Source organism: Mchenga conophoros, linkage group LG1 (assembly GCF_057382185.1).
Source record: "Mchenga conophoros isolate Kocher_MC1m ecotype Shallow Benthic linkage group LG1, M_conophoros_male_GT1.1, whole genome shotgun sequence".
NCBI classification, from domain to species: domain Eukaryota; kingdom Metazoa; phylum Chordata; class Actinopteri; order Cichliformes; family Cichlidae; genus Mchenga; species Mchenga conophoros.
In genome coordinates, this window is record NC_140526.1 from 13584491 (window position 1) to 13612133 (window position 27643).

Genomic DNA, 27643 nt, shown 5'->3' on the forward strand with positions numbered 1-27643 from the left:
TTTTAGATGTTTTGAGGAGGTTTAAGTCTGCAACATAAGATTCGTGACAAACCTATCAAAACTGTTGCTGCTCCTAAAGAAAGATTGAACATAGATTCAAAAATTAGACGCTTTCCAATCCAGACTTGGACAGCCAATAATCTTTTATGCTTCTTCATGTTAGTAAATGCAACTGCACAGGAGGAATATGCTATTAGGTTTTACTTTGAGGTGAAATCATTTTGGAAAAAAAACAAACTGCATCAGTTAACAGAAATATACCCAACAAATGTTGTATCTGTACAAGCAGAACATCTTTAATCAAAAGATAAAGGTGTTGACAAGATTTTGTACATGGCAGAAAAATACATTTAGATGTGAAGCACACACAAATCATTCTTAAACGTGAGCTTTATAGGTTCTGACTGCAGTTTAGTTTCAAATAACCATTCCTTAAAATCTATTCTGTTCCATGTTTTGCATTTAAATCACAAACACACAAAAACCATCTACTCCATTTCATTTAACATTATGGGCTTTGGTTCATGTATGTCGGACTCCATGCCTGGCAAGCTCAATCTCCTGCGTGCAGCTGTCTCAATCTTCTGCACCAGCTCCACATCCCAGGGATGGGTGACAAAGCTGAGCACCTCCCCATCCTCTACACCACCTGCTCTCCCTACTCTGCCTGCTCGGTGGATATAGTCCGTGTGGGATTCTGGGAAGTCGTAGTTGACCACCAAGCGCACTCTGGATGTGTCCAGGCCACGTGAGGCAATGTCCGTGCATATCAGCACGTCTACGTTGCCCTTCTGGAAGGAATGGAAGATTCCTGCACGCACAGCAGCAGGCATCTCCCCTTGGAGACGTGCATGCTTTACCCCCATCTCTTCAAGCGAGTATCCAACCCAGTTGACGGTGGAAGACTTGTTGCAGAACACCAGAACTGCGCCTCCACCTCTGTCTTGCTGCAGCAGCTTCAGAGCTTGGTGGAGCTCTAGGATCTTGTCGGCACCTTTTACCTTCAGGAATGTCTGTTTAACATGGGGCATAAGAAAGTGCAGCATCTTGCTCCTAATAATAACTATTTTTCCAAGATCTGTCACCTTGCTGAGCACGTCGCCCACACCGCCTGGGAAGGTTGCCCCAACCACGAGGAGCTGTGCTTTGTGACCCAGGCCACGTGTTTCCTTGGGATCACTAGCAACGTTGACGTGGAGCAGGATGTTCTCCAGCATGTCAGAAAAGCTGGGGTCGAACATTGTGTCAGCCTCATCAACCACAAAGAACCCCAGCTCACTCAAATCCAGACAACGCCTCCGCAGGGCCTTGACCAGAGCACCTGGCGTAGCCACTAAAATATCCAGATGATCCCTCCTGAAGACTGTCTTGATGTGTCCCACACCTCGTCCTCCTCCAATGGTCCTTGTAACAAAACCAAATGGCGCACACAGAGTCCTGGACACAGCTGCCACTTGCTCTGCCAGCTCTCTTGAAGGCACAAGAACCACAGTGCATATCTTGTGTGCACTCTCAGAGTAACTTTCAGACTCCCTATCAGCCTGCAGTCTGTGAATAACAGGTAGGAGATAACTCAGCGTCTTCCCACTGCCAGTCTCAGCAGCACAGAGTACATTGTGACCTCTCATGACTTTGGGGATGGTCTGCAGCTGCACAGTGGTGGGATGTTTAATACTGAGAGTCTCTAAAGTCTCCACCAGCTCCTTGCAGATGTGGAGATTATTAAAAGTGGCTAGCGGTTTCTGTTCAGCGTCCTCATTCCCGTTTTCAGCAACGTAAGGTGCAACAGCCCTGACGTTGTTGATGCTGAAATAGTCACCGAATGATTTGTTATGTTTCCATCCTTTAGAGCAAAGAGAAGGCTGCTCGAATTTTCCCAGGATGTATCCGGCAGACTGGTTCAGAGCTGGGTTCTTGCTCTGGATGAGGAGCTTTCCAGCTTTGATGGTGTTGATCTTGCTTTTGCTTCGAATTTCCTTCACGTTTTCAATGCGTCTCTGCAGGTACCGGGGAACACGAATGACCGCGGTCTCTGCTCCAGTCTGACAGAAGCGACTCTGACCGAGAGATCGAAGCCAAGCCGACGCTTTAAAAAGCTCACAGCAACACAATCTTCTTGATCCGAGAGCTCTGGACGCTACCAAAGCCAGATGGGCGACCTTCACAGCCTGCATTTTAAATACTTAACCGGCTCGCAAGTGTCCAACGGTCGGCTGACGAGAAAAAGCAACAAAACTGAACCATAAAAAAATTGGAAATAAAGCCCATTAAATTCACTGTAATTCCACAAAAGACAATATAAAGGTCCAAAAGGCGCAGAAATTTATATACTAGACAGTCATGTCGCCATGCTTTCCCGGCGAGTGCTGATGATGTCAGTGGGCGTGGCGTGACGAGGTGTACAGAAAAGCCGAATCCCGATTCAACTCGTGTGTTTTGTTGTTTGATTGTTTGAGCTAAATTTTAACCAAAAAGACAGAAATGTAGCTTACGAGAGAGTTATTACTATTTATTATAATATTACACGTCCTATATTAACATGCCATCACTATTTATTTATTTTTTAACATTTTATATTTATCATATCTACTTGTGTAATGTGAACGTTTGCAGTCGGTGGGGTGGTGGTTTGCACTGTTGTCTCAGAGGAAAAAGGTGCTGGGTTTAAAAACAATGGCTGGGCCACTCTGTCTGGAGTCTGCAGTTTCCCCCTATGGTCGTTCGCCTTCTATCAGGGTAATCCAGCCTTTCAAAGACACACGTGAGTTAGGTTAACTTGTAATTCAGGATAGCCATAAGCTTGTCTCTTTCTCCGTGTTAGCCCTGTGACAGACAGCCTGTCTAGCGTGTATCCTTCCTAGAATAGGCTCTGGCCTTTAATCACCAAGAACTGGTTATGCAGAAGAAAAAGGAAGGGTGAGATAATTGGCAAGAGCGGAAAGAAAACATAATGAATTTTTAAAGGTATGATTATATTTAAAGATACACACTGGCATTATAAAAGAATACATTTATTAAACAAAGTCAATCGAGGGTCCCAAGAAAAGAATTCTACCTGATTAGTGCATCCACTTTGAAGTTGTATTCATCATAGGGCTGTTACAATGGTAACTCATTCATCTGTTGCCTGGCTTGGGCATTCAGCACAGCCTGCTGTATATGGTAATGTAAGAAACTGTAATAGATTACTCTAGGGTGAGAAAGCACACTGTCATTGACTCAGCAGTGACTGTCAATAACAGTCCACATGACTTTGACTTTGAGTTCTCCTCAATCCCCTTCACCAAACAACAAATACCATTTGTAGAAGTTGTAGCCTTAGCACTACATTAATTATAATAATCAGAATCAGAATACTTTATTGATCCCTGGGGGAAATTATTTTTTTGTTACAGTGCTCCATTATAAACAAACATTAACAAGACAGACAATACGCTAACTAAGAATATATACATATAAAGTCACTTATTAATAAATAGCTGAAAAAGAAACATGTGTAGTTGTAGCAGTAAACAGTGTGTTAAGTGGATGCGTTGTACAGGGAGATGGCCACAGGCAGGAAAGATTTCCTGTGTCGTTCAGTGGTGCTTTTCAGTAATCTCAGTCTCTCACTGAACGTGCTCCTGTGACTGACCAGCATGTCATGGAGTGGGTGGGAGGTGTTACCCAACATTGTCTTTATTTTGGACAACATCCAATAATAATAATGGATTGCATTTACATAGCGCTTTTCAGGGCCCTCAAAGCGCTTTACAATTCCACTATTCATTCACACACTGGTGAAGGCAAGCTACAGTTGTAGCCACAGCTGCCCTGGGGCAGACTGACAGAGGCGAGGCTGCCATATTGCACCATCGGCCCCTCTGGCCAACACCAGTAGGCGGTAGGTGAAGTGTCTTGCCCAAGGACACAACGACCGAGACTGTCCGAGCCGGGGCTCGAACCGGCAACCTTCCGATTACAAGATGAACACCCAACTCTTGAGCCACGATCGCCCCTGACTTTTCCACCATTACATTATAAGAAAAAGACAAGAAAAGGTATGGGTTATTTGTGGAAGGACAAGTATGTAGCAAGACTGATGTCATGCATCAAACCATTTATAACCTTAGGCACGGTAAGAAACAAAATCCTACAATTATGCAACACAAAAAATTACATGCTGAACAAGAACATACAGAAAGAACAGTACAATGACACATGCATAAGATACCACTGGGTGGGGCCTGCTTTTGCCTTCAGAATGGCTTTAATTAATTTTATGGCACAGCTTAAACAAGGTGGTTGAAACTTTTGGCCTGTTGGTTCTTATTGACATGATAGCTCTATGCAGCTGCTGCAGTGTCATTTGCATATCCATGATGGGAATCTCCTGTTCCACCAAATCACAGTGGTCCTCTACTGGACTGAGATCTGAGTACAGTGAACTCACTGTCATGTTCAAGCAACCAGTTTGAGAGGATCTGACCTGTGGGACATAGAAACCCTATCCTGCTAGATGGGCACACTGTGATCATAAAAGAGTGGACATGGTTAGCAACATCATCAAACCAATAAATCCAATTTTCTATGGTCCAGTTGTCCCTGTGTGTGGCATTTGGTATGGTCTTCTGCTGCTGAAGGCCATCTACATCAGGATTTGACAAGACTGTTGTGTGCTCAGAGATGTTCTTCTTCATATCTGCATTGTAACAGCTGATTATTGGAGGTTACTATTGCCTACCTCAAAGCAGTCTGGCAATTTTCCTCTGGCATCAACAAGGCATTTTCACTGACACTCACTGGATATTTTCTCTTTTTTCCACCATTCTCTGTAAACTTCAGAGATAGCTGTGTGGGGAAAAATCACAGTAAATCAGCATTTTTCTGAAGTACTCAGACCAGAACATCTGTCATCAACTACCATGTTGACAGTTGAACAGACACACCTAATAACACCTTTGGTTTGCGTTACTGAACCCAAAAGAGGCCAAGATTATGTTGTAATTTACTGATTCCTTTAAGATTTTAAACACAAATTTAATGAAATCATTAGAGCCTAACCTTTTACCTAAAACGTGGCTGAGATGTGTTCTTGTTGGGCTTTTGCTCCAACATTTTAATTGTCAATATCATCACAAGAGGTATGACTGTTGTAGATCCTGCTGGTGCCCAGTTCCTTGAGGGGGATAATTCATTGTTGCTTCAACACTGGTGTGCAAGCTTATAAAAAAGGAGACTAATCTCCATAGGCATGCATCTAGAGAGGGTCCAAACAGGGGGAACAAGCAGCTTTACTGCCATTTTACTCTGCCTCTCTTCAGTTGTTTAATGGAAATACTCTTATGACTGTGTTTTGATAAGGGACTTTGTATCTTCCCACACAGCATATTATTTTATGCAAAGGACAAAGGTATTTATACATCAGGGGTGAAAAAAAATCAGCTGTCTGCATCAGTGCTGCTGTCAGATCTAGCATTGATTGTGTATCAGCTACCCTCAGCATGTGCTGAACGAATCAGCTCATTCATTGATTTAGTGTAGCTTCAGAACATCACACACTCTTTCAGTATTAGAGACTCTGTCACATATTGGCCAAACAAATGCTCTGGCAGTAGGAATCCCTGTGTGCTGTACCCAAAGTAGGAAAGAGCTGAGTTGACGATGTATTAGTCTATGTACTACTTCATGTGAATTTATTTAATTAAGCATAACACTGCAGGGCAAATTTTAAATAGTGTGAGTCCCCTATTCATACAAGGCTTTATGACCAATCCGTGTTTGTTGAATTATTCAAGTATTAGACATCAACATTCAGTTCCAGAGATTGACCAAAAGAGGGCAGTATACAACTTCAAGGTAGATTTCACACCAACCAAAATCCTAATCGGAGAAATGTCAGTAAAGGCTTGCACTGTTTTTCAAGTCTGTCCATTTCTTTCACATAGACATATACAAACAAAAGCATAATGTGTCTGCATTACTGTTCGTTTTGTAAACTATATGCATCACACAGACACCTTTTCTGCATGGTAAATATTGCTGCTAGTCTGTAAATCTACCCCACAAAAAATAAAGGTATAATTTGCAGTTTCTTATTTCTCTTTTACTACTTTCATTATCATGAGCTTTTAAAATCTTATCAGCTGACATGCAGATACGGAGTTGCACACAGTTTGATATTCACTGACATTTTGTGAACATTGCACATGCTGCCATGGTGCTGCATTGCATTTCTGCAGTGTGTGCAAACTCCAATCCTTGAAAGAATGACACCTCTGAAACAGGACCAGTGTGGGGGCAGATGCTGCTTTTTTTTCCTTCATAACTTTCTTTACAAGAACATAATATCACAAACCACATCTACAGCCTCCTACACAATTTGTTTTCTTTATCTTCTCCCTTCAAAGGTCATCTGCGACGATAAGAGATGCAGGTAACCTGAATTAGAGACGGGTGGGTCTGGAGACATGACTTCTGCACAGGAGAAAGTTCATTCAAGTTATATAATTGCAACATGATAATATAATAATTCTATAATTTCTAACTACAATATTATTATACTAATATACACGTGGATCAATTTCAGCCAAAGCCTTTTTTTCATTCCTTCCTCATTCTGTTTTATAGCCAGAGCCCTAGTTGTATTTGTAATTGAGTCAGATACAACTATAATTTTAATTTACATTTTTAAGGCAGGTTGTTTTCTTAACCCTGCTACTAAAAATCATTCTAAACAAACTGCTGCAACAACGATATGTGGTGTTTGTTTTAAATATGCTTGGTTCCTCTTTTCAGTGGTAAGGCGATAAGATAAAGTTTGAAAAAGCCTTAAGATTCATATGGTGACTTCTATGCATAATGTAATCTATAATGCAATTTACTTACAAGAATGTGGCATAGTTTTACGGTAATTTTATTTAAGTCAATATGCATCTATGAGAGACAGGTATTTGTTCTCTTTCTGTGCATTTGTATAATTTAACAAGTACTTTGCAAAAGTGGCATGACATTAATAGGTGAAAAGATTTAGAAAAACATTTTAAAATGTATATTTGGAACTCTGGAGGACTCTGTAATCCTCCAGATGTAGAAAACTAAGTAGAACACCTGCCTACAGACAACGCTTCATAAAATGTCAAATAATAAGAAAAGGGTTGAATTTTGTGCTTTTGCTTGGAAATAAAGACCACAGGAAATGTGATATTGATGTTTTCAGATGCATTTGAGAACTGAGTGCTTGTCTGAACGCCCACATGCTTCTTGCATAGGTATATGTGTGTCTGTGTCAGAAAAATAAGACGGTGTTGACTGCTGCATATGCAGAAGGATGGGGCGAATTATAGCAAAAAGTTCTGCTGCTGAAGCAGTTTTTTTTAAAAATATAAAGACTCTTTTTTGCCCTTGCAACTGCTTAGATTTCAGGAATGTCCATCTTGATTTTTTTCTCTCACAAACAATAATGTATTGTCTTATTTACTCTTTAGTGCAACTTGATCATAAAAAGTGCCCTAACAGTAATGCATGCAATAAAAAAGTGCTTTATATCTATGCTTATCAGTGTTGCAAAAACCTTTGGTGAAACATTAAAAACTTGCAGTAATTTCTTGATCAGCTGCAGATGTGTGTGTGTGTGTGTGTGTGTGTGTGTGTGTGTAGGAGGGGTGACAATGCAGATGCGAATATGCCCCACTGTTGCCTATTTTATCAAGAGATGAAAAAGATTTGTGTATAACTGGTTTGCACAAATATTTCTAGAAGGGTGAAAGCAGGAAATACCTAAATGCTAATATAAATACCAGAAATATCATCAAAGCAGCAGCCCGTTAAGGTTTTAGAGTATGCCAACCTCTGTGTGACTTACCCAATAAAGATTATCCTGAAAAGATTGATGGGTTAGAGCACAAGGGTTAAAGGTAATGGAGCAGCCCATATAAAGATGGATTTACTATTGCTTTATTCTAGCCGCAGATCTACTCTTACCTCGTCTTTAGTGAGAAAGAGTCAGAATTACATTGTGATTTAAATACTAAATGAGACATTAAGTCATTAAGCAAAACCATTCATTTGGATGCACATTAACAAAACACCTATCTAAATAATTTCTGTTTGAGTGGCCATGCTTGCCTTTTCAACCACTTTTCTTTTGATGCATTCTTATTACAGTGCTACAGTATGAAAATCCACCAAGTCCCACCAAGAGCAAAGCAGTGTCCAAATGAACAGTTAGAGCCATCGAAAAGGCTGGGAAATACCAGTGAGAAACACTTCTCTTGGCTCTGTAGATAAGGGGATAGAATAAAACAGCTTCCGGAAACAAACAAACAAACAAACAAAAAATCTGTGTTAGAGTTGCTATTCAGTCAGCACCATCTACAGGCAAAATTACAGCACAAGCAGCGATCAAGTTGTCTGCCTCTTTGTATAGCCCATTCACAAGCCTAAATTGGCTGATTAGAAATTAATGGGCTTCAGTACTGACAGGCTCGAGGGATCTAAAGGTAAAAAGTGCAGGATGTCATTATACTTACTTACCCATCCTGGCTTGGATTAGAACCACACAAAGAGGGAGGGCTGGGGGCAGGTGCAATTGATGTAATGTAATGGGTAGCGGTTGGAAGAGACTGAAGGACCAATTAAAAAGAGCAAAGTGGCTGCAAGACCCAGTTGTTACAAGGTCAGTAGGGACAGTACATTCCGCTTCAAATTTGTGCATGTTCGAAAATGTAAATATTTTTGAATTTTAGATAAATCTCTCCACTGTTATGTGCATATCATCAAGCATCAGCTTGTATATTTGGTTTTAGAAGGCAAAGAAAATAATGATGAACGACTCCCATGAAAATGAATGTTGACAACAATTAACAACAATTAAGCACACGCATTACAGATCATAAAACGAGTGGGCTGGAGCTTTAATTTACTCCAACTACCCATTTTTTTTTTACATAGCACCTTTTAAAAGGCAGCACATGTATAAGTAGATCTCACCAAAAACAAAGAGCAAAGAGAACTGTTAAATTATGAATAAACGTGTAAACAAAATAGAAAAATAAATTAAAAATGGCAATATATTTTCGGTATTTCAAACAGGTTAGTAATTTCATAACTATTTATTGGGCTGCTATGGGCTTATAGCAGCCAAGGAGATGTGTGTATGTGTGTGCTTGCGTGCGCGTGCCCTGTGTTGTGTTGTGTCTGCTGACGTCACCGCTGGAACTGCCTTGTCACGCGGGGTTAGTAAAAGTTGGGATAGGACCTCCGTGGAGAGATACAAGAACAGATAGGAGGAGAGAGAGGGAAACAGAGAGAACGGTAGATGAACGGCGACTTTATTGTGACAGTTCATCGGTTCCACACCGAACATTAACCGCGGGGAAGCGCTTCTTTGCCGCTGACGAAAGGTCGGGAGACAGAGAGAAGTAGTGAGACGAGTAGAGACGGAGGGGGGCAGCCGACTTTCTCTGAAGTTGAAGCCAGAATTGCACTCGTTAACTGCCGGGGAGGAAGAGGAGACCAGCGACCTGCATTTTTTTTTTTGGATTTGTCAGACGAAGGAGGGGGTGGGGGGGAAGAAAGCTCGCGAATTCAATGAACAAAAAGTTGAAGTTTGGCGTCCGCCGTGGCAGTCGGTAAATGTTGTGACACTTTAGGATATAGCGTAAATTGCTCCAGCGGTCGACGGTCGAGTGGCGGGGTAAAACCCGAGCTGTCAAACCCGATGACTACTGCAAACTGCCCCGGGAATGAGGAGCTGGACTTCAGACTGATATTCGGAGAGGAAGGGCAGCAACAACCGTTAGGCCCTGCAGGTCAGTGGGTTTCCACTGTTCCCAGTGGTATGTTTTATACTAGTAGTAAACTTAAGGCACTTGTCGTGTAACATAAATTAGTCAGTATCTACTGCTACTTTCAGTTACCCCGCCGTCTTTCAGCTGCAGCCTCATACCATACAATCTGTAATGTTTTTTCTCTCTCAAATGGAGCTTTTCAAATATTACATGCCTTTTCTATACCAAGCTCGTACACACACCACCAGCTGTCATTAGCTTGTCATGCTAACATAGCAGGTTAGCAGGAGTGCTCTTATTGCCCTTGGTTGATTTAACAGCGAAAGTTTGAACTTGCAAATGTCTCCTACATTTTCTTTTTGCAACAGACAGTCTGTGAACTGTTAACCGCCTCTGAAATCTGGGGTGGCTGGGGGAGCCTTATGGCTTAGTTCCTATGTTTTAAGTGAAGTATAACTGAGAGAGTCATACACCTTGAATGTCACTAGGTACATATCCACAAAAGTAGCACATGGTAATGTTGTCAAAACTTTTATTAACTCATTGTTTACAGATAAAATGAGAAGGAAGTGCAAGCTTATCCAGAAAAATAACTGACTGCATCTTGCTTTGATGCAAACAATTATTATGAAATACTTTTTATTATTATTGTTGTTATTATTGTTATTTAGTCACATGCATTATCAGTAATTAAAAATTTCAAATACAAAGTGCAAAGACGTTATGTTGTCCACTTAGTGTGGTTCAAAGACCTAAAGTAATTATTTGAAACTTATACAGATTTGTAATTTACAAATAAATTATGAAGAAATTGTGAAAATAATTTCTTTAATATTTTAAAATTTATTTTCAGTTTCAGTTTGGGACAAACTTTAGTCAATACAAACACTACCTTTGCAGATAAATTTTTGCAGACAGGGCATACACAGAGATGAGGTGGCCCTCAGCTTTGTAACTTGACAAATTCCAGGAAGAACTTTGTTTGGACCGTTTATCACCTCATGGCATGGAGACTACTTATGTTTTCCTGTTTGGTACAAACGTGATTCCATACTGGGTCTCTGGGAGTAAAAATATTTTGAAACAAGCCCCTAGCTAATACATGCAAATTTAAATATGTGAAAGTCACATGTTTAACAGGTTGCAAGACGAAGCTTCGGGGAAATTTTCACACTCATGGTGTATCAATTAGTTTGCTGTTTGTGGTCATACATCACAGCTGTTGTTGTTGTCACAAATGTTGGATCTTTTTTTTTTTAAATTGATGCTTCATGGTGATAGTATTTAAGGACATTTTCTTAAAATCCTCTTTTTCCTCATGTGTTTTTTTTTTTTTACATCCAGGGCAAGGTAAAAAAGAAAGTTAAAAACAATAGTCTTGTGATCTCAGGTGTGTCCAGTGCATTCTTTGGATTTGAATATAAACAAAAACCTCACTCTCTTTCTCTTACTGCTGCTTGCAAAGGTAATGCCTAACAAAAAGCACAAATCTTGGAGGACACCTTTTTTTTTTTCCTTTCATCCAACTTTCTTGGACATAAATATCCCATAGAGAAGCGGTGAACTAAATAGCTCATGCAGTGGCCTTGTTCATTAGTAATAAATTACATATGATCATAATTGTATTGATTAGCAGTAGAAAATAATGAAAATAATTGTACATGGAATGAATTTGTTTCTGGTGGGACAGACATTTTTGATTAATTTAAACTTTTAGGTATATATTACTCATGGGTCAACTGAAAAGCTTATTATCTAGTAGTACAACTTGTATTATTGTATTATTATTGCCTTAAAAAAGAGGAAATAAACCTGACAAGCTACCTTTGATTTCTATCAGCAGAGAATTTTTTTGCTTTGAAGTAGTGCATAGTAGTTGATAACTATCTTGCAAAATTTGCTAAATATTAAGATATACAGGTCACAAGTAAAATGGGAATATACTAAATGTACTGAGACAATAAATTGCCTGATTATTGCATGTTTTCATTTTGTGCCCCTCTGTAGTTGTTTTCTGTAATCTAATGGAATTCAGAAGAGCAGATTTTTCCATTTGTATATTTGGTTGTTTTTGGTTGAGGCAGCAAAGTACCAGAAAAGATTTCAAGGATCCGCTGGCAGCGGGAAAATGGCAAGAGGGTGTCACACCACTAGCCAAGAGAGAATAATGTTTTTACCAATGCTGAACAGAAAGAACTCCCGATTTGTGGATTTTTAAATAATTACAATAGCTTGAGAAGAATAAAATATCAAATAAACTAAAAAGCAAAACACATACCAACAAATGTGGCATTTGCAGTTATCTGATATTGCTAAAAAGTGCTTTGGCACTTGTGTAGTGACACATGCTGATGTAGTTTTGAGTATGGATTACTTATATGGTTAATAAAAGGACATTTACATATAAAATGGAGGTTTAAAGGTAGAGCAAGTGATGTAATAAGGTTATGAGATGGCTATAAATCTGCTAATTTATGTTTTTTCAGGTTTTTCTGTTGTGCTTGCACATTTGAGTTCAGCCTGAAACTTGGGCAAAGAAGTGAGTCCATGAGGGTTTGGCTCGTGCAGTCTTAAATACATTTTTCCTTTGATTTGGGGGGAAAAATGGGGGGAGTTCGATTTGGAGATGGTGTGAGGGGAAAAACTGCATTTGGAATAAGCGTAGGAATAAAAGCACCACTGTGCAAGTGGTTTTAATCTGGTCTGGACTGTATGATTTGGCCAAAAATGGGGTTGGGAGGGGGGGGGGGGGGGAGGGTGTAAGGAGGGGTGCTTGTCCAAATTAATAACTCGAGTGTATAACTGTATCACTCTGCCACAGTAACAGGGAGTTGCACACTTGCAAGCCAAAGCTCAAGTTGGGGCTTGTTTTTATAAAAACTCAAGGAACCATTGGTGCAAATATTATATTGTTACTCGTCACTTGTGATTCTACAGTTAATTCTTCAAATCTTTTATCTAAGCGTTTTAAATAGGAGTGGTAAAGGTTTCCATAATAAAAATAAAGCAATAGCATCATATTTTCTATATATGTTTTAGCAGCTGCATAATAGGCTGTGAACCAAAGATGTTCAGGTTTCTGACAAATCTGAGCATCGCAATTTTTATCTTATTCATACATGAAGCTGACCTGCAAATGTGTACGTAACTTTCAGCCCAACTTGTTTGCTTGCTTGTATGTATGTGAATATGATTAAAATTCGATGTAATCGTGTGGTAATGTTTACCACACCTCTCCATCTATCTTTTTTATTGTTCTGCTCCTTTTTGTCTGCTTGTTTAAGTGTCAGTCTCCTGCTCTCTCTGTTTTCTTGTTGCTCAGGAAACTGTCATTTCTTTGAGGTGAAATATTCCACTGTTCTATTCAAAGGCATTGGGCACACTTACTGTAAGGGTTTTCCCCGATTACATGCGGCTAACGAAAAGAACAATTCCCTTCGTGAAGCAGCTTAACTAGAGATTGAGAGTCTTGCTTTGTAATAGAGGCTAAACAAGTATTTTATTTGTGAAGAAAACAAATACACAAATGCTTTCATTAAAAAAAAAGATTATGAAAGGCATTGTCTGGGGACAAACGTATGGCAAGGGTTGGGTGCACATGGGCAAAAAATGCCTTTAGCTGCTGAGTCATCAGTTTGATGTTGGAGGGCTGGATATTTACTTCTCGCTTCCTCTCGATTTCCTATCTTCACTGTGCTTTACAATAAAGACAATAAACTACAAAACTATTTTAAAACAATTTCTTTGGTTTGGTATTTAACTAATAAACTATTCATTTAATTTTGCAGAATTAATAAAATGGTTCATACGGGCTAAATATCAGTGCTTAAATATTTGCTAAAAAATTAGTTAAAAGTGTTAATTAATAACAAATAATAAAATGGTAATGCAATAATTTAGTAATGCAAAAATATTTATATTTTAAAATGATATTATATTATTTTAAAATTAGGCAATCATTTTATCTTATATGTATAAGATATAAGATCTTGTGTATGTGGGTATATATATGAGAGACAGAGAGAGAGAGGTTTCTCATTTACTCCACCAAACATATGTCTTGGCATTGTGGCCAAATACATCAAACTTTGTCTCAGCTGACCATAAATCTTTCTCCAGAAAGCATGTTGCTTATGGGCAGCAAATTTCAGTTGACCTTGAGGGCATCAATTTTGGAGTAGGGACTTTTTTTTCTTGTTTGGTACCCTCTGAATCCATGGGGACTGCTGCTGTTCCTGCAGTTTCCAGCTCATGACAGGCTCGAGGGTGACAGTTTGGGTCTTCTTCCAAACCTTGCCAAAGTGGTGGTGACACATCCGAATAACTTGAACTTGCGTACAGTTGTTTGAACTGATCTTGGAATCTGCAGTTGCTTGGAAATGCCTCCAAGAGAACTTCTCATCTTGTGTAAATCTACCAGTCTCCTTAGTTCTTATACTCTGTTCTTCGTACCTGTTAACCGAGTGAGTGTTTTTAAACAAATCCTTTTTATGCTGGCAAAAAAAAAAAAAAATAAAAAATAAAAAATAAATAAATAAATAAATAAATAAATATATATATATATATATATATATATATATATATATATATATATATATATATATATATATATATATATATATATATATATATATATATATATATATATATATATATATATATCAGTTGAAACTACTCGATCATGATCACTAAAATAACTTAAAAGACATCACAGAACCTTTGGCACCACTTAAGAAAACATTTAAGTGATTTTATAATTGTATATCTATATTTAAGCTTGAGTGGGTTAGAGAAAGTCCAAAATAGATTCAAACTTTGTGCACCATGTGCAAACTTGTGTATCTTGTTTTTTGAACTCAGAATCATTGCTGTACAATGATTTGGTTAAACTATCATGGCGTTAACCTCATGATAATTGTATGCAAACTCCTGCCCACAACTGTAGTTCAAAGATGGATGTAACCATCAAGACGTCAACTACTGGTTTGTAAGATCCTTTTATGGAGCCTTCAGCTGCCCTTGAAAATGAGTACATCACACAATTATTATCTCACGTCTTTTGATTGTCAAGACTTTAATTAAATCGCCATAGTTAAGAAAATTAACTAATTAACTAACCAACGTGTTTCTCAAGCTTCTAAGTCAATACCAACATTGTTTCTCACTGTGCTATGCGACAGATTGGTGTGCTGTCCAGGGTGTACTGTGCCTCTTGATTAGCAGAAGGAAACTGATGTATAGATAGATGGATTTTCACTCTTTGATAAAAGCATTTGTTGGTCACAAATGGCTCAAATATAATTTGTACTGAGGATTTTTAACCACGTCTCAATTTCTTCTGCTTTAAGTGAGTCTTGAGCCTTTAAAAGAAGATGAATGTAGCAGAAAGATTGTTTTTCTCTTGTTTACTTAACTGTCAAGTTAGCTACCAGAAAAGTGCCTAACACAAAAAGAAAATCACACAGTGCCCAGTGTGATTTAGTATAAATCTTTGGCAAAATTTTAACAGCCATCTGTTTTTTGGCAGTAATAGAAATGCTCAGATGTATCAGAATTGCTCCACATTTGATTGACATAAGTCTCTTGGTAAATAAGATGACATTTTTTCAGCCTGTCAGTTATAGAACTTTTTCCTTTGTATCCTAAAACTAAATGCCATTGTGAAATAATTGAAAGTGGCCATATAAGAGATTTGCATTTGATGGTTTCACAGAATTACTTAAAACATACTTTATCGATAGTATCTAATAAAGTAAGCATGTCAGTAGTTAGATAATATTGTTGATATTTTTTCATGTATAAGAATAAAAACCACCCATCTTATAGTATGTTAAAGTATTCACTCAAATTTTTTAAAAAAGTACCGCTTACCCTTTTTGTGGTTAAGTGTGTCGTGTGAGGTGATTGAGAAAAATTGTATTGAGTATTGGGTTATGTAGGTCATGATTATGTGGTGGCCTCATTGGGTGTTAGAGGTGATCTGAGGCAGAGGGAAGAAGTGCCCTTTATGGGTGGCAGAGTAGTAGATCCACTGTGGAGGTGTCTGGCTGTCTGCCCAGACATGCCATGTGGGCTTCAGATGGCTGGATGAAATGAAAGGAGAGAGGGGCACACACTCTCTAGCTGCTGCTGATCACGAACAGCAGTTTTGTGACTCGTTTACTTTGCGTAAAGCTTTTCTTTGTTTCTTTTTTTTGTATTCCACATGTTCTGGCTGTTTTTCTGTGTGTTTTCTTATCTTACACATTAAAAGAAGTTTTTTTTTTGTGGTTTGCTGGTAGCTGACATACCAGCACACAGAATAGTAGACCTGCCACCAGGACAACTAAAGCCTCTCGCTGCTTTCTCAGGATATGAAAGAGACCACCAGTGACATCAGAGAGACTGAACTAGGCTAATGAAATCTCCAGATACCAGCCTTCACCACAGCCACTTTGATTAGTCAGGTTTGTTCTGTTAATGGGCTGTGACATGTTTCGTACCTGTAAGATTGTGCGTGTCATGCTTAAATGTGACGATATGTCAAGTCATATCTTTATCCTAATGAAATGATCAGATTGGGAGCAGCTAGTGAAGACAGCTTTTTTGCCCTTATCTGTGTTGTTGTCATTGCTGAGCTTCTGTGAACCAAGAGCACGATCCTTTCAGTCCTTGTCGTGGGAAAGACTGAAAGACTGAAATTACATCGCTCTCATGGTGGACTATTTTGAGCTCCCAAAGAGAGTGGCAGAGGGCAGGCGGCAGGTTCTAGTGACTCGTCCATACTTAGAGCAAGAGAACCCCTCTTGTCCCTCCAGCCTTCAACTTTTTACTGCTCAAACACTTTGCGATCTTAAGGAGGAGAGAAGTGGAAGAATGCTGTGTGCCACAATGTCAGGTGAGTGTGTGCCGGCACTCCCAGACTCTGCCCAGGTGTGTTTTGAGTGTGTGTATTTGTCTAGACTAAAAGTCACTCAAACAGGTGTCATCACAATAAAAAGTGTCATGATATTTGTTAGAAATAATATTTAAGCTTCTCTGGATAACTGAAGGAGGCATTGCATTTTTTGGTTAACTTGGAGAAAAAGGTTTCATCTGAGCTTAAATGTTCATCAGCTAATTTTGCCAGTTAGTTTTTGTTTGCATTTTTTCACCTTTACTATGTTAATTTCTCTTTTGCCTGAGATTTTTTATTTAGGACATAATTTAATATTTGAATATTTAATTTCTATTTTAAGCTTTTTGGTCAAACAAAGTTGTTATTAGTCCTGAGGAAGTCAAGTATTTTGTTCAGTTAGTGACAGTTTTTAATCTCAAGGCAATAATATCTCTATGAAAATGGAGGTCAAACATCAGTCATATGTGAAGTCAACATGTAGAGTAAGATCACCACGTGGGTGACCCCCAACCCTACTGATTTAAGAGATTCCTAGCACCTTGTGTGATGAATGAGACGTTTATTTCCTGGGGCGAGGCATGAGCAACTATGTATGGCATCTGTCTTGTTTAAATTTAGTGTAACTGAAGCTACCGCTGGCTGCTCTGTATCAACATGTCAGAGACTGCATTACCCCAGAGAGAAAGCTGTCGTACTCCTGCATCTAGTTTCATTTATTTTCTGTCTTTCTCCTGTCCCCTTTTGTCATGAGGTGTGGCTTGCTGGATCAGGATTTGGGTGATTTAAATCCCACTTTAGCTTAGGCTGTCCCTCAAAGCCATATTTCTGTCAGTGTCTGGTAATGGAAGCTCTACTAATTCAGTTTCTCCTAAGTCCTTCTGTTCTGTTTTTAATGATCAGGTCTAGACCAGATGATCAAACTATTAACTTATCAGTCGTAGAACACTTCCCATAAATGAGAAAATGACTTGAAGCTAACCAAAAAAAGAAGACTTCTGGAGTAAGTTTTCAATAAGCAGCCAATGGGCTGAGTATACTTACTCTACTAGATGTAGATGTATGGAATGCAGACCATGTGCACATAATAACTTGTCGGGTTGTTATGTAAACTTCTGGTGCCTTAGGCCAAAAATCAATAATAAAATTTTTACTTAGCACAATTTGGCTCTTGCTATGTTAAAATAAATTGTGTATACACTGTCATATGAAGAATTATTATAGTACTGTTAAAAGGTGGTGGTACACACTGACACACAGTGTGGTGTAAATATTATATCTGGTGATTTTCATTTGACATGAAATGTCTTTTTTAGGTTGCATATGACTATAAACACAATTTTGTTGGTATTTAAAAAAGGTTTAACTTTGTAGAGCTTTGAAAAAAATGTGAAGGAAGGGTTTCTAGGTTTTGAGTTCTATCTGGATATATAACCACTTCTATTTGTATTTTTTGAAGGGGAAATTGCTGTCTTCCTGTTTGCTCCTTGATTGTTTCCTGCTAGTTTTTCTCCTTTTTTTGGGCCTGATTTCAAGCTGATGATAAAGAGTAACATGGATGTTAGAAGGGTCTCCCCAAAACAGAGCTGGTGGACCCTTTTTTTGAGGGTACACCACTCTTATCATGTCATTTCGTCTATCTGTGTGAGGAACTTAAGAGAATGTTTCTTTTGCTGCAGTAGTGTAATTTACTTATGTGTTAAGTTGGGTCAAGGCCTACAGATTTAGATACTTTTGAGATTAAGAATGTGTTTGGATATTCCAGAAACAAACCATGTACAAAATAAATAGCTGGCTTTGAAGAATTTAGTCCCTTGTACAAGTGTAGTGTACTAATGCCAACTCTTCCATCTCTATCTGCTCAGTATTTCTCCTCACACACTATGCCTCCTGTGCTTTCTCCTTTTCTCTGTCTCTCTTTCACTTACTTGCTCTGTTCGTTTCTCCCTCTTCCATGCTCTTTTTCTCTCATGCTCCCTCTCCCTAGTTGAGTTTTTCAGGCACATGCACAGTCAGCTCTGACAGATTGTTTAAATGTCACCCCTGCTAGCAGTAGCCTCTGATGTTATCTCCTCTGGGTTATTGCAGGCCATCATGCAGCTAGCTTTCCTGCTCCACTGAAAACCAATACGTGCCTGTATCATCAGCAAGCTTTTGTGATTACATGTATATAGACATAAAAAACTGGTTGTTTAGAGCAGTGAAATTAAAGGGGGGATAGGGGGAACTTTGACCATGCATTTTGACATAAAGGATGAACCTCTTTACTCAAAAACAGGTGATTACATGCAGAACTGGTCACTTAGGGCAAAACTACTATGCGTTTCGGGCAATATTGAGAACATTATTTGAAATTACTTGAATTTTACTTATTGACTACAGAAACATGCAAATATTACACTTTAAACTTACATTTTTAAAAATTTATTTTGCAGATCTTCACCTGAAAACGTAATTAAAATTTAAATAAAAAAACTGAGACACACGAGGCTGTCTGCAAGTACAGGATGCAAGACAGGAGATGAATGGCAATTAATCTAGCATAGCTCACCGCACTAACTGAAGTTAGCAATCCAAGACTAGCTGAAGTTCTGTGATGCTATGGTCAGGTCAAGGTGGTCATGTTTAGGCGCGTTTCTGACTTGGCGCCTAACTCTTACTCCCACACACTCTGTTGAGATGCACTGTTGGTTCCTCAGCCAAGCACTTTCATCAAAATGTGTGATCCTGTGGTTCCTGTCACACTGAGCAGGGTTAGTCTTGCAACAACACATCAGTAAGGTAAAGTGAACCTGTCTCACCATGGTTTAACCCCCGCTTGTGTTCCCTGTTATTTGGTGAACAAATCAATGCTTTGTGAAAGCAGAACCCCCAACTGCATATTGAAGGGAGTGTGCTGTTTTAGAAAAAAAAAGACAAAAATGTGGTACTGTGACTGTTTTGTTGATTTTTTTTTTTGTAATAATAGTTGTATATCATAATTATGATTTACACGTGCAACAGGCTAATTAGTTTTGTTGTTGGATGAAGACTTTTTTGTCATGTTTGGCTAGTTAAATTTTCTTTAGCACCGCATTGTTTAAGTTCTTCAGTTTTTAATTATAGCTTATAAATCAGTTTTATATATGAAATTTACATTAAGCATTTCATTATGAATTAATCTAATAGGTGCACTAAGTATTAACCATTAGTGAGAGCTTTTTGTAGTATTAAATAAATGTCCCTCAAACACAGTTAGCGATGTGTTTGAGGTGGATCTTGGTACTGTGGTGAGTATTTAGTTCAGGTGGTTACTTGGCACTCTCTGTTTATCCCATAATGTTATCTCAGCATGAGGTTGTTAATTAGGAGCTTAATTTAGCTGCCGGCATATGTTAACATTGGCTTAGCCTTCCATTGTTAAGCCTCTGCTGGCTGGTGAGTCTTCTGTGACAGCAAAGGAAGGCTTTTTGATGTAATCTTAACATAACATTACAGGATAAGACAGTAGCACGTCTCTGCTGATGCAACATTAAAGTGAGACTCCTTTCTGAATATTATGCTTTATACGTATATTTGACTTCATGACTCCAGATAGATCCAGCCTGCCTCATTGTTCATAATATCTTCATTTCTCTTTTGCTCCATCTCAATAAATAATATGTGTACACATACCCAGCAACCTACGCAAAGAGAGATGTCTAGTAGATTTGGCCCAAACACAGTCAAAAAAGTTTGGAGCCATAGGCATAGACCAGCCCTCACAATATGATTGTGCAAGTGCGTCACAGACGATGTGTTTAGAACTGCTGGCAACCAGCCAACTGCAGATTTCTTCAAAGACCCAATAGGAAATCCTTAAATTCACTTTTTATGAGCTCTTCTGGTAATTATAGTAAAAATGAGTTTGAACCCAGAAGTTAAAAATATAAGTAATGTGTTTAATCTACATTTTTCTTAAATATTTATAAAATAGTTGTTGCCAAATCATTGTAAATTGTTCACCTAAACTGAACAAGGTGTTTGATTTTTTACGACTGGTTACAGTCATTAAGTTGCTGACAGTTAGTTGCTGACTCCGTTTTTGGTATCACAGCAAATTAGGCCTAATAAATTCCTGACATTGAAGTATTAGATGTTGATTACATGGAGAAAAAGGACTGATATCAGATATATAATATGTATCTGTATTATAGATAGTTGATAGATGTCCAAAATGTTGAAAGGAAAAAAAAAGGAAACAGTTAAAACAATATTTCAGCTTTGTACATGTAGATGTTTTACTTTTTACTATACACCGTTAAGTTTGATCATTTCACTGATGTATATGGTGCAGTTCATGTTGGCACACTTGCTCTGGTCCATTGATCAGCAGCTCTTGAGGAGAACTGAAAGTGGATACTGGGCAAAACACAAAGACCTCTGTACAGGGGATGTAAGCAGAGCCTGTTCTAATCAACCTGCTTGCCCACCACAAAGGGAACCCTGGCTTAGATTACCCTCCTGCTCCAGCACCACATGCTTTTGGGTCTAGTTGGTAACCCAAGACAACAATATGTATTAGTGCACACGCACAAACACATGCAAAGATCGCTCAAATACCCATACAATAAGTGCAAAAAAGCACAGGAAGGCACAGAGGCACAACCACAGGCACACAGGAACGTACACACATTCATACACCACCCACTCGTTTATACCCATAGACTTGCACATAAGCACAAAGAGAGGTCGAGAGAAAGATCTTGGGCGCACCAGCAGAGACTTGCAGCAATGAGTTTGTCATCTTCTTTGGGGGAGACAAATCCTTCCCTCTCTCTGTAGTAAACTAGACTTTCTGAGAATGTGGGCCTGTGTGTCACTGCTGGTCACAAGACCCTGACACACTTTGTGTGCAGTGAAAGCAGGAGGCGGGAGGGACAAAGTCTCTGCGGATTATCCCCCAAGTGAGAATCCCCATGCAGTGTGACGGTCAGCCAGAGGCCCGTTGAGCTTCCTGTCAAGGAGCGAATACCACTATTGCCAGTGGATCAGGCTGCTCTCTGTGGTTACTGTAAAAACACAGTGGCCTTGGTGGTGTGTCAAAAACATCCACCATTCCATGCTTCACTGAAAGATCTCACAGTGAGGTGGAGCTATTATTAGCTTAGGTACAGCAAAGCCTCTTAGAGATCTTTATTTAACCAGATTGGCTGTCTAATGTATGGACACTTGAGGAGTTTGTGACGCACAGGGCTTTCAGGAACAAGGCAGAGGCTTTGCAACCAGTACCATTGATAAAACAACAATGCTACTACTGTCCTGCTCCTCTCTTCTCCTCTGGTCTCCTCTCCTGCCCTCTCCTGCCCCACCCTGTCCTACTCCCCTTAAATGACTGGGGTTTGGCTCTGACAAGGGGGTTCCCCACCGCACACCAGTTTCCTTGCACTGGAAGGTTTTAGGTAGCAGGCTAATCTTAACTCAAAGCAAGGAAAGGGCTGTGAGCCAGGTAACGTTGTCGCCCCCGATCTGACCCTCATCTGCTACCTATTTTTTTTCACAGTCTATTGAGGTGAATAAAAATACACAGAAGTGTAACAGTTGATAAACTTTCTTACCTAATTTTTACCTGCAATATAATAATAAATAAGCTACTATAAAACACAGAGAAGAACTAATATGATAATCACCATTAAAAGATATAAATTTAAACTTTGAACAACTGTGGTGTAACAGTTCTATAACTGAAGTTGACGAATTGTTACACCACTGATACGGTAGGACTACCTGGCAGAGGGATTTCTCATTTGTCATCTGAGGAGACTGAGCCATGGACTTTTCTAGAGACAAGTTGCTCTCATTACTTTCACCAGGCCAACTCAGGCATCTAATGAAAAATCCAAGACTCCCTCACAGTGTTTTTTAAGTGTCTTGAATATAAACAAGATCCAAACAAAGTAATTATGTTTGGATGAACATAATTGCATTATTAATAATTATGATTTCTTTATTACATAATTAAATTATGTTGAAGGAGCATTAAAGTACATTTCTGCCTACTTTGGTTTATCTAGAAGTCTTTTTATTTAAAAGTCACCTTATCTTTATCAGATAACTTCCATTGTCTTTATAGTAATAAACCAGCTTAGCCTCCAAGTTTAACAAAAAAACAAACAAACAAAAAACTCTTCATGTAATTTATAGTTGTAGTAATTTGGGCACAGTAAAAGGTTAAGTTGGTATAATGTCAGACTTGTGGGCACATTTTGTGGCAAAGTTCACACAGTTTCTCATAATTTGTGTGAGTAGCACAAAGACAGCAGCTGATTACCATTCAGCCTCTGGAAATGGCTGACCCTATTTTTAAAATTAGTTCATTAGCTTGTGTTATTTGCAAAACCCAGACAAGAAAACTAGAGGATTCATATTAGCAGTCAGTTTATAACTTCTGTGACTGTTATGTAGCAATTTAGCAATTGCTAGTATAACCAAGCCCTTTAGCATTTAGCATAGCCTTACCAACTGCAAAAACTAATTTCCTGATTTGTGGCGATAGCTTATGTTCTTGTTATGGCAGGAGAATACTACTACATTATTTGAGTGCAATGTTACATTTTCCTTTCCTGGCCTGTATGGTGTTAAGCAACAGCACCTCCTCAGAGAAGCAAGAGGAAAGTATGTTTTTTTACTATTCTCTTCTTTCCATTTGGTACCTTCTTTCCTGTCCTTCTCTTTTAAAATTTTTTGTTTATTACGACAGTTAACTCAAATGATACTCTACTCTAAACATGACTGAGTGCTACATTGCACTGATATTTATAAATCTACTCCTACCTTCTCCTATTTCTCTGTAATTTTACAATTGTACAGTGCAAATATTTGAGAATAAAAAACACTCTTGCAAGATTGTCCTGGACAATATATGCAGCAGTTCAATAAGAAGTAGTAACATACATTAATAATGCACCCATAATTCCACAAAAGTACCACATACACAAAGACCATGCAAGTCTTCCAAGCTAAGGTAAAAGCATCAGAATAAATGTAAATATTTTAATATGCAAGTGTTAGTTGAGATTGGAAGAAACAAATATACTTTTGTATTTACACTAATCATCATGACTGTGCATAGTTGAACATTTTTGCAGCCCAGACAGAAGAACAAACTGCAGTCACCAAAGTTACATGTTTATAAGTTTCTGTAGTCTGTCATTTCCCAGTTGAGGTTCAGAATCAGAGGATACACTTATTCAAATTAGAACAGCTTTCTTCTTCTTCTTCTTCTTCTTCTTCTTCTTCTGTCCTTCTCTTGCTCTCTGTCAGTCAGATGTTGTCGTCAGAGGATACACTGCTGGGTCTTGTGACAAGCAGGCAGGGCCAGTGAGAAGCTGAGCAGCTATAAATAACAGGCTTGCTGCTGCCGCCACTTTTGTTGCTGTTGGACACAGATGGCAGGCAAAATCCTGGATACATACTCTCTTTCCAAAATTATTTTGCTTTTTATGAACTTATTCAAAACTGGCCTTGACATCTGATTTGACAAACCTGTCATACCGCTGTTATCAGTCCATCACTTAGAGAGGAAATATTTATGAGAAGCCCCAATTTCAGATCGTTCTATCTGTGTTTGACAATTTAACAAAGATTTAAGTTTTGTTATAGCCTTGATTCCTGTTTCAAATTTAAGAAAGCTGTATTTTTAGATGGGTAGGTACGTTCAGGGAATATGGGGAAGTGTTTTGCAATGATTTCACAACCTTATCCTGTACAGGCTACAGTGTGGTTTTAGCTAAGCTTACTCATTGATGTCATATTTGAATGTTTTGCAGTTCTTTAAGTGATGTAAATCTTTTTTTTTTTTATGTTTTTACTTTTACACTAGAGTAGACCTTATATTCATCATAGAATGAAGGCTTTACAGAAAGTCTGATGTTACATGATGTCTACATTGTTTTAATTTGCTAATCTCCATTGAATATGTACTTTTTGTAAAACTTTTTTTTTGTGTGGTAAAATATAGTATATAAATATAAGTTTAAGTTTTGAACTTGCCTTTTCTGTCTTTGACCATGGCAAATAAGTTTCATAGTTGACTTATAGAAGTTAGTTCAAGCAAGTAATCGACAGGTAATAAGAAGCCCTTAAAATATGTATTTTTACAAGTACAAATGAAGCAAGCCAGCAGCACCCGCAAAAGCAGTAAGGATTTTGAATGTGTCGCCACATGAAGTGTTGCGACTGTTCATGTAAAGTTAGATGGAAGGGCCATGTCTTTCAACCACGCTTGAGGTTGGTAGATGATGCATATGTGTTTGGAGGTTAGATTTCAAATTCTTGTGGTCATCTTCTCAAAATGACCCAGGACTTTGGCTTTCCTGCCTGTCAAACTAAATTAGGATCTAATAACAAGAAGGACCAGCAATTTAAACATTAAGACTGAGTGTCATCGTTTTTAGTATGGTCTTTTTTGTCTTGCATCCAGCCATCAATTCAAAACCTTGTTTGACTAAGACTTGTCATTGAGTAATTTTTGGTTGACTGTTAGAAGACACAAGTGTCATAAGCAGAAACTTTGCAAATGAGGCCAGTGAAGGTTTTTATATGTGACAGTATCTCTGCAAATGCAACACATGTGAAACACTAAGAGGGATTTGGGGGATACTCCAAAGGCAGCAGTAGAGCATAGCAATGGAAGTTTATCAATAAACTCCAACGAAATAGTGCCAATGCACACAATTGGCTCTCATCTATTTGTTTGTGTGTGGTTGTGTTTGTGTGTGTGTGTGCATATGCTGGCTGTGCCGGATGACCTTTGGTATAAATAGCCTGCCGGCACTAGTTGTGATGACAGCCGACAGCACGCACCGTTGTGTGAACTTGTTTCCTGAGTAGTGCTGTTCATCGGTTATCCCTCTTGGAATGATGCCTGTATGACTGTCTGCTACCCAGCAACACCCTGGCATCTAATTTCCTGAAACTGGACTCAAGCACAAGCTCGGGAGACAACCACAAAAATTAACACATAACCTCATTTTTTAAATTTGACTGACCATAAAAGAGGTTTGTGTGTATTCCTTGTGTAATGAATAGTTATTTGAAAACAAGAGTGGAACAAGCTAAATACACTTACTAGTACTAGGAGAACTGTATGGTCAGACAGTGGACACATTGCGTCTCTTTTTATTCCTTTTAAATGTAACAGACCAGGAAGCCTATAGCAGATATTCAAACCTCAAAAATTCTCACAGTGTCTTGGTTCCTTTAATTTTGACATTTTAGTTTTAGTGCTATAGCCTGAGATTGGTCAGTTTGGTCGACCTAGTTAAGTCGTACTCAGGAACGTGTAGGGGAAAACCCAATAGACACATTGCTATATCCTAATCTTCTCTTCCTTTCTTCTCATAGATCTGGAGCCTGATGACAACACATCATTTTATATCTTGAATGTGGGCCAGCCCCAGTCTGTGGTCACTAACCACCAGTCTATGAGCTTGCCTCGCCATGGCATGCCATCTCACTCCCCGATCATCAACACTTCACGCCTTCAGACACAAAAACCAGGATCTGAGCCCCCAAGCTATGATACACAAGACTCTAAGTATGGTACCTCCCCCATGCTGCCTTCTGCTCCTGTGGAGGCACCAAAGGCCTTTGAGTGCCCAAGTATCCAGATCACATCTATCTCCCCAAGCTGCCCGCAGGAGATGGATACTAACCAGGAGGATCTAAGGGCCAATGGCCCTGATGGGGACTACCATAGTGACAGGCCCTTGTCCAGGGACCACCTGTATTTGCCACTGGATCACTCCTACCGGGATTCTTCTCTCAGCCCTAGTCCATGCAGCAGCCTCTCATCTAGGAGCTGGTTCTCTGATGCCTCCTCTTGTGAATCATTTTCACATGTCTATGATGATGTTGACTCAGAGCTGAATGAAGCAGCAGCCCGCTTTAACCTGGGCTCCCCTCTCACTTCCCCAGGCTGTCCCTCTCCTCAAACTGGTGGAGGTGGAGTTATGGAGGAGCTGCCCCACTGGCAGCACCACCAGCCCACATTTGTGCACCAGTCCCACTCCATCAGCTTGTCTCCTAGACAGTCGCCCTGCCACTCGCCGCGCACCAGTGTCACTGATGAGAACTGGCTCAGCCCACGTCCACCTTCCAGGCCTTCCTCACGTCCCACCTCACCCTGTGGGAAGAGGCGTCACTCTAGCGCTGATATTTGCTATCCTGGCTCTTTATCTCCCCATCACTCACCCACACCCACGCCGGGACCTTCACCTAGGGGCAGCGTGACAGAGGACACTTGGGTTGGCAGTCCTTCTGTAGGCATGTCACCATTTCAGTGCTGCCCATCAGAGGCAGACATCCCTTCCAAGACCAGAAAGACCTCACAGGACAGAACAACTATGCAGACCGGGAAAGGGGAACTGGGACTAGATGACCAGGGAAATATGTCTCCTAATCTAGACTCCCCTTCAGACGAGGCCTTGCACAGCTTGAAGAAGGATGGGCCTGCTGAACAGTTCCTCTCGGTGCCCTCGCACTTCTCATGGAATAAACCCAAGCCTGGTCATACACCTATATTCAGGTAAATATGTTAATGTTAAAGGAGTGAAAGCAGGAAGAAGTGAAGGATTGTCGCATAACAATTTATATTCAAATGTATTCAAATGCTGTGGAAGAGTCAGTGGGAGATAAACTGTCTGGGGAAAAAAAATCAGTTGAGAGCAAGGGGTAATTCTCCATATTGTTAAAAGAAGTTTATTTTATAATATCCTTATGTTTTACTTACTATTTGTTTAAAAGAAAAGACACTTTCCAGACATGGGACACCAGGGTTTTTCCTGGCAGAACACTAACTTTTGGGTAGTGTCTATACATGTAAGGAATACTGCTGCCATGGACTGGATAATAATGACACTTAAGAAACTGTATTACCTTTCTTAACATTTTTTGACATTTTATGAACAAGAGTGATTTTTTTAAACATTTAGACTTGGCCTAATTCTGACAGAGCCACTCTACACATTCTCAGTATTTT

At 39.2% G+C, this 27643-nt stretch overlaps 2 protein-coding genes across 3 annotated transcripts in view; one reads left to right on the forward strand and one right to left on the reverse strand.

The window, feature by feature from the left end:
- Nucleotides 1-289: 289 nt before the first annotated feature.
- Nucleotides 290-2353, reverse strand: ddx28 (DEAD (Asp-Glu-Ala-Asp) box polypeptide 28). Its single transcript, XM_085280361.1, has one exon. The coding sequence runs from the start codon at nt 2172-2174 to the stop codon at nt 489-491; it is 1686 nt and encodes a 561-aa protein (XP_085136487.1). The 5' UTR covers nt 2175-2353; the 3' UTR covers nt 290-488.
- A 7193-nt stretch (nt 2354-9546) lies between these two features.
- nfatc3a (nuclear factor of activated T cells 3a) overlaps nt 9547-27643 on the forward strand; it is a 58606-nt gene continuing 40509 nt past the window's right edge. Inside the window, exons 1-2 of one of the 2 annotated variants that reach the window (XM_085266771.1) lie at nt 9547-9791; nt 26008-27190. In XM_085266771.1, coding sequence (XP_085122897.1) covers nt 9701-9791; nt 26008-27190 — 1274 coding nt within the window. In that variant the 5' untranslated portion in view covers nt 9547-9700. Of the gene's footprint in view, nt 9792-14447; nt 16648-26007; nt 27191-27643 lie in introns of those variants that run through there. The other variant, XM_085266763.1, reaches the window with a different exon arrangement.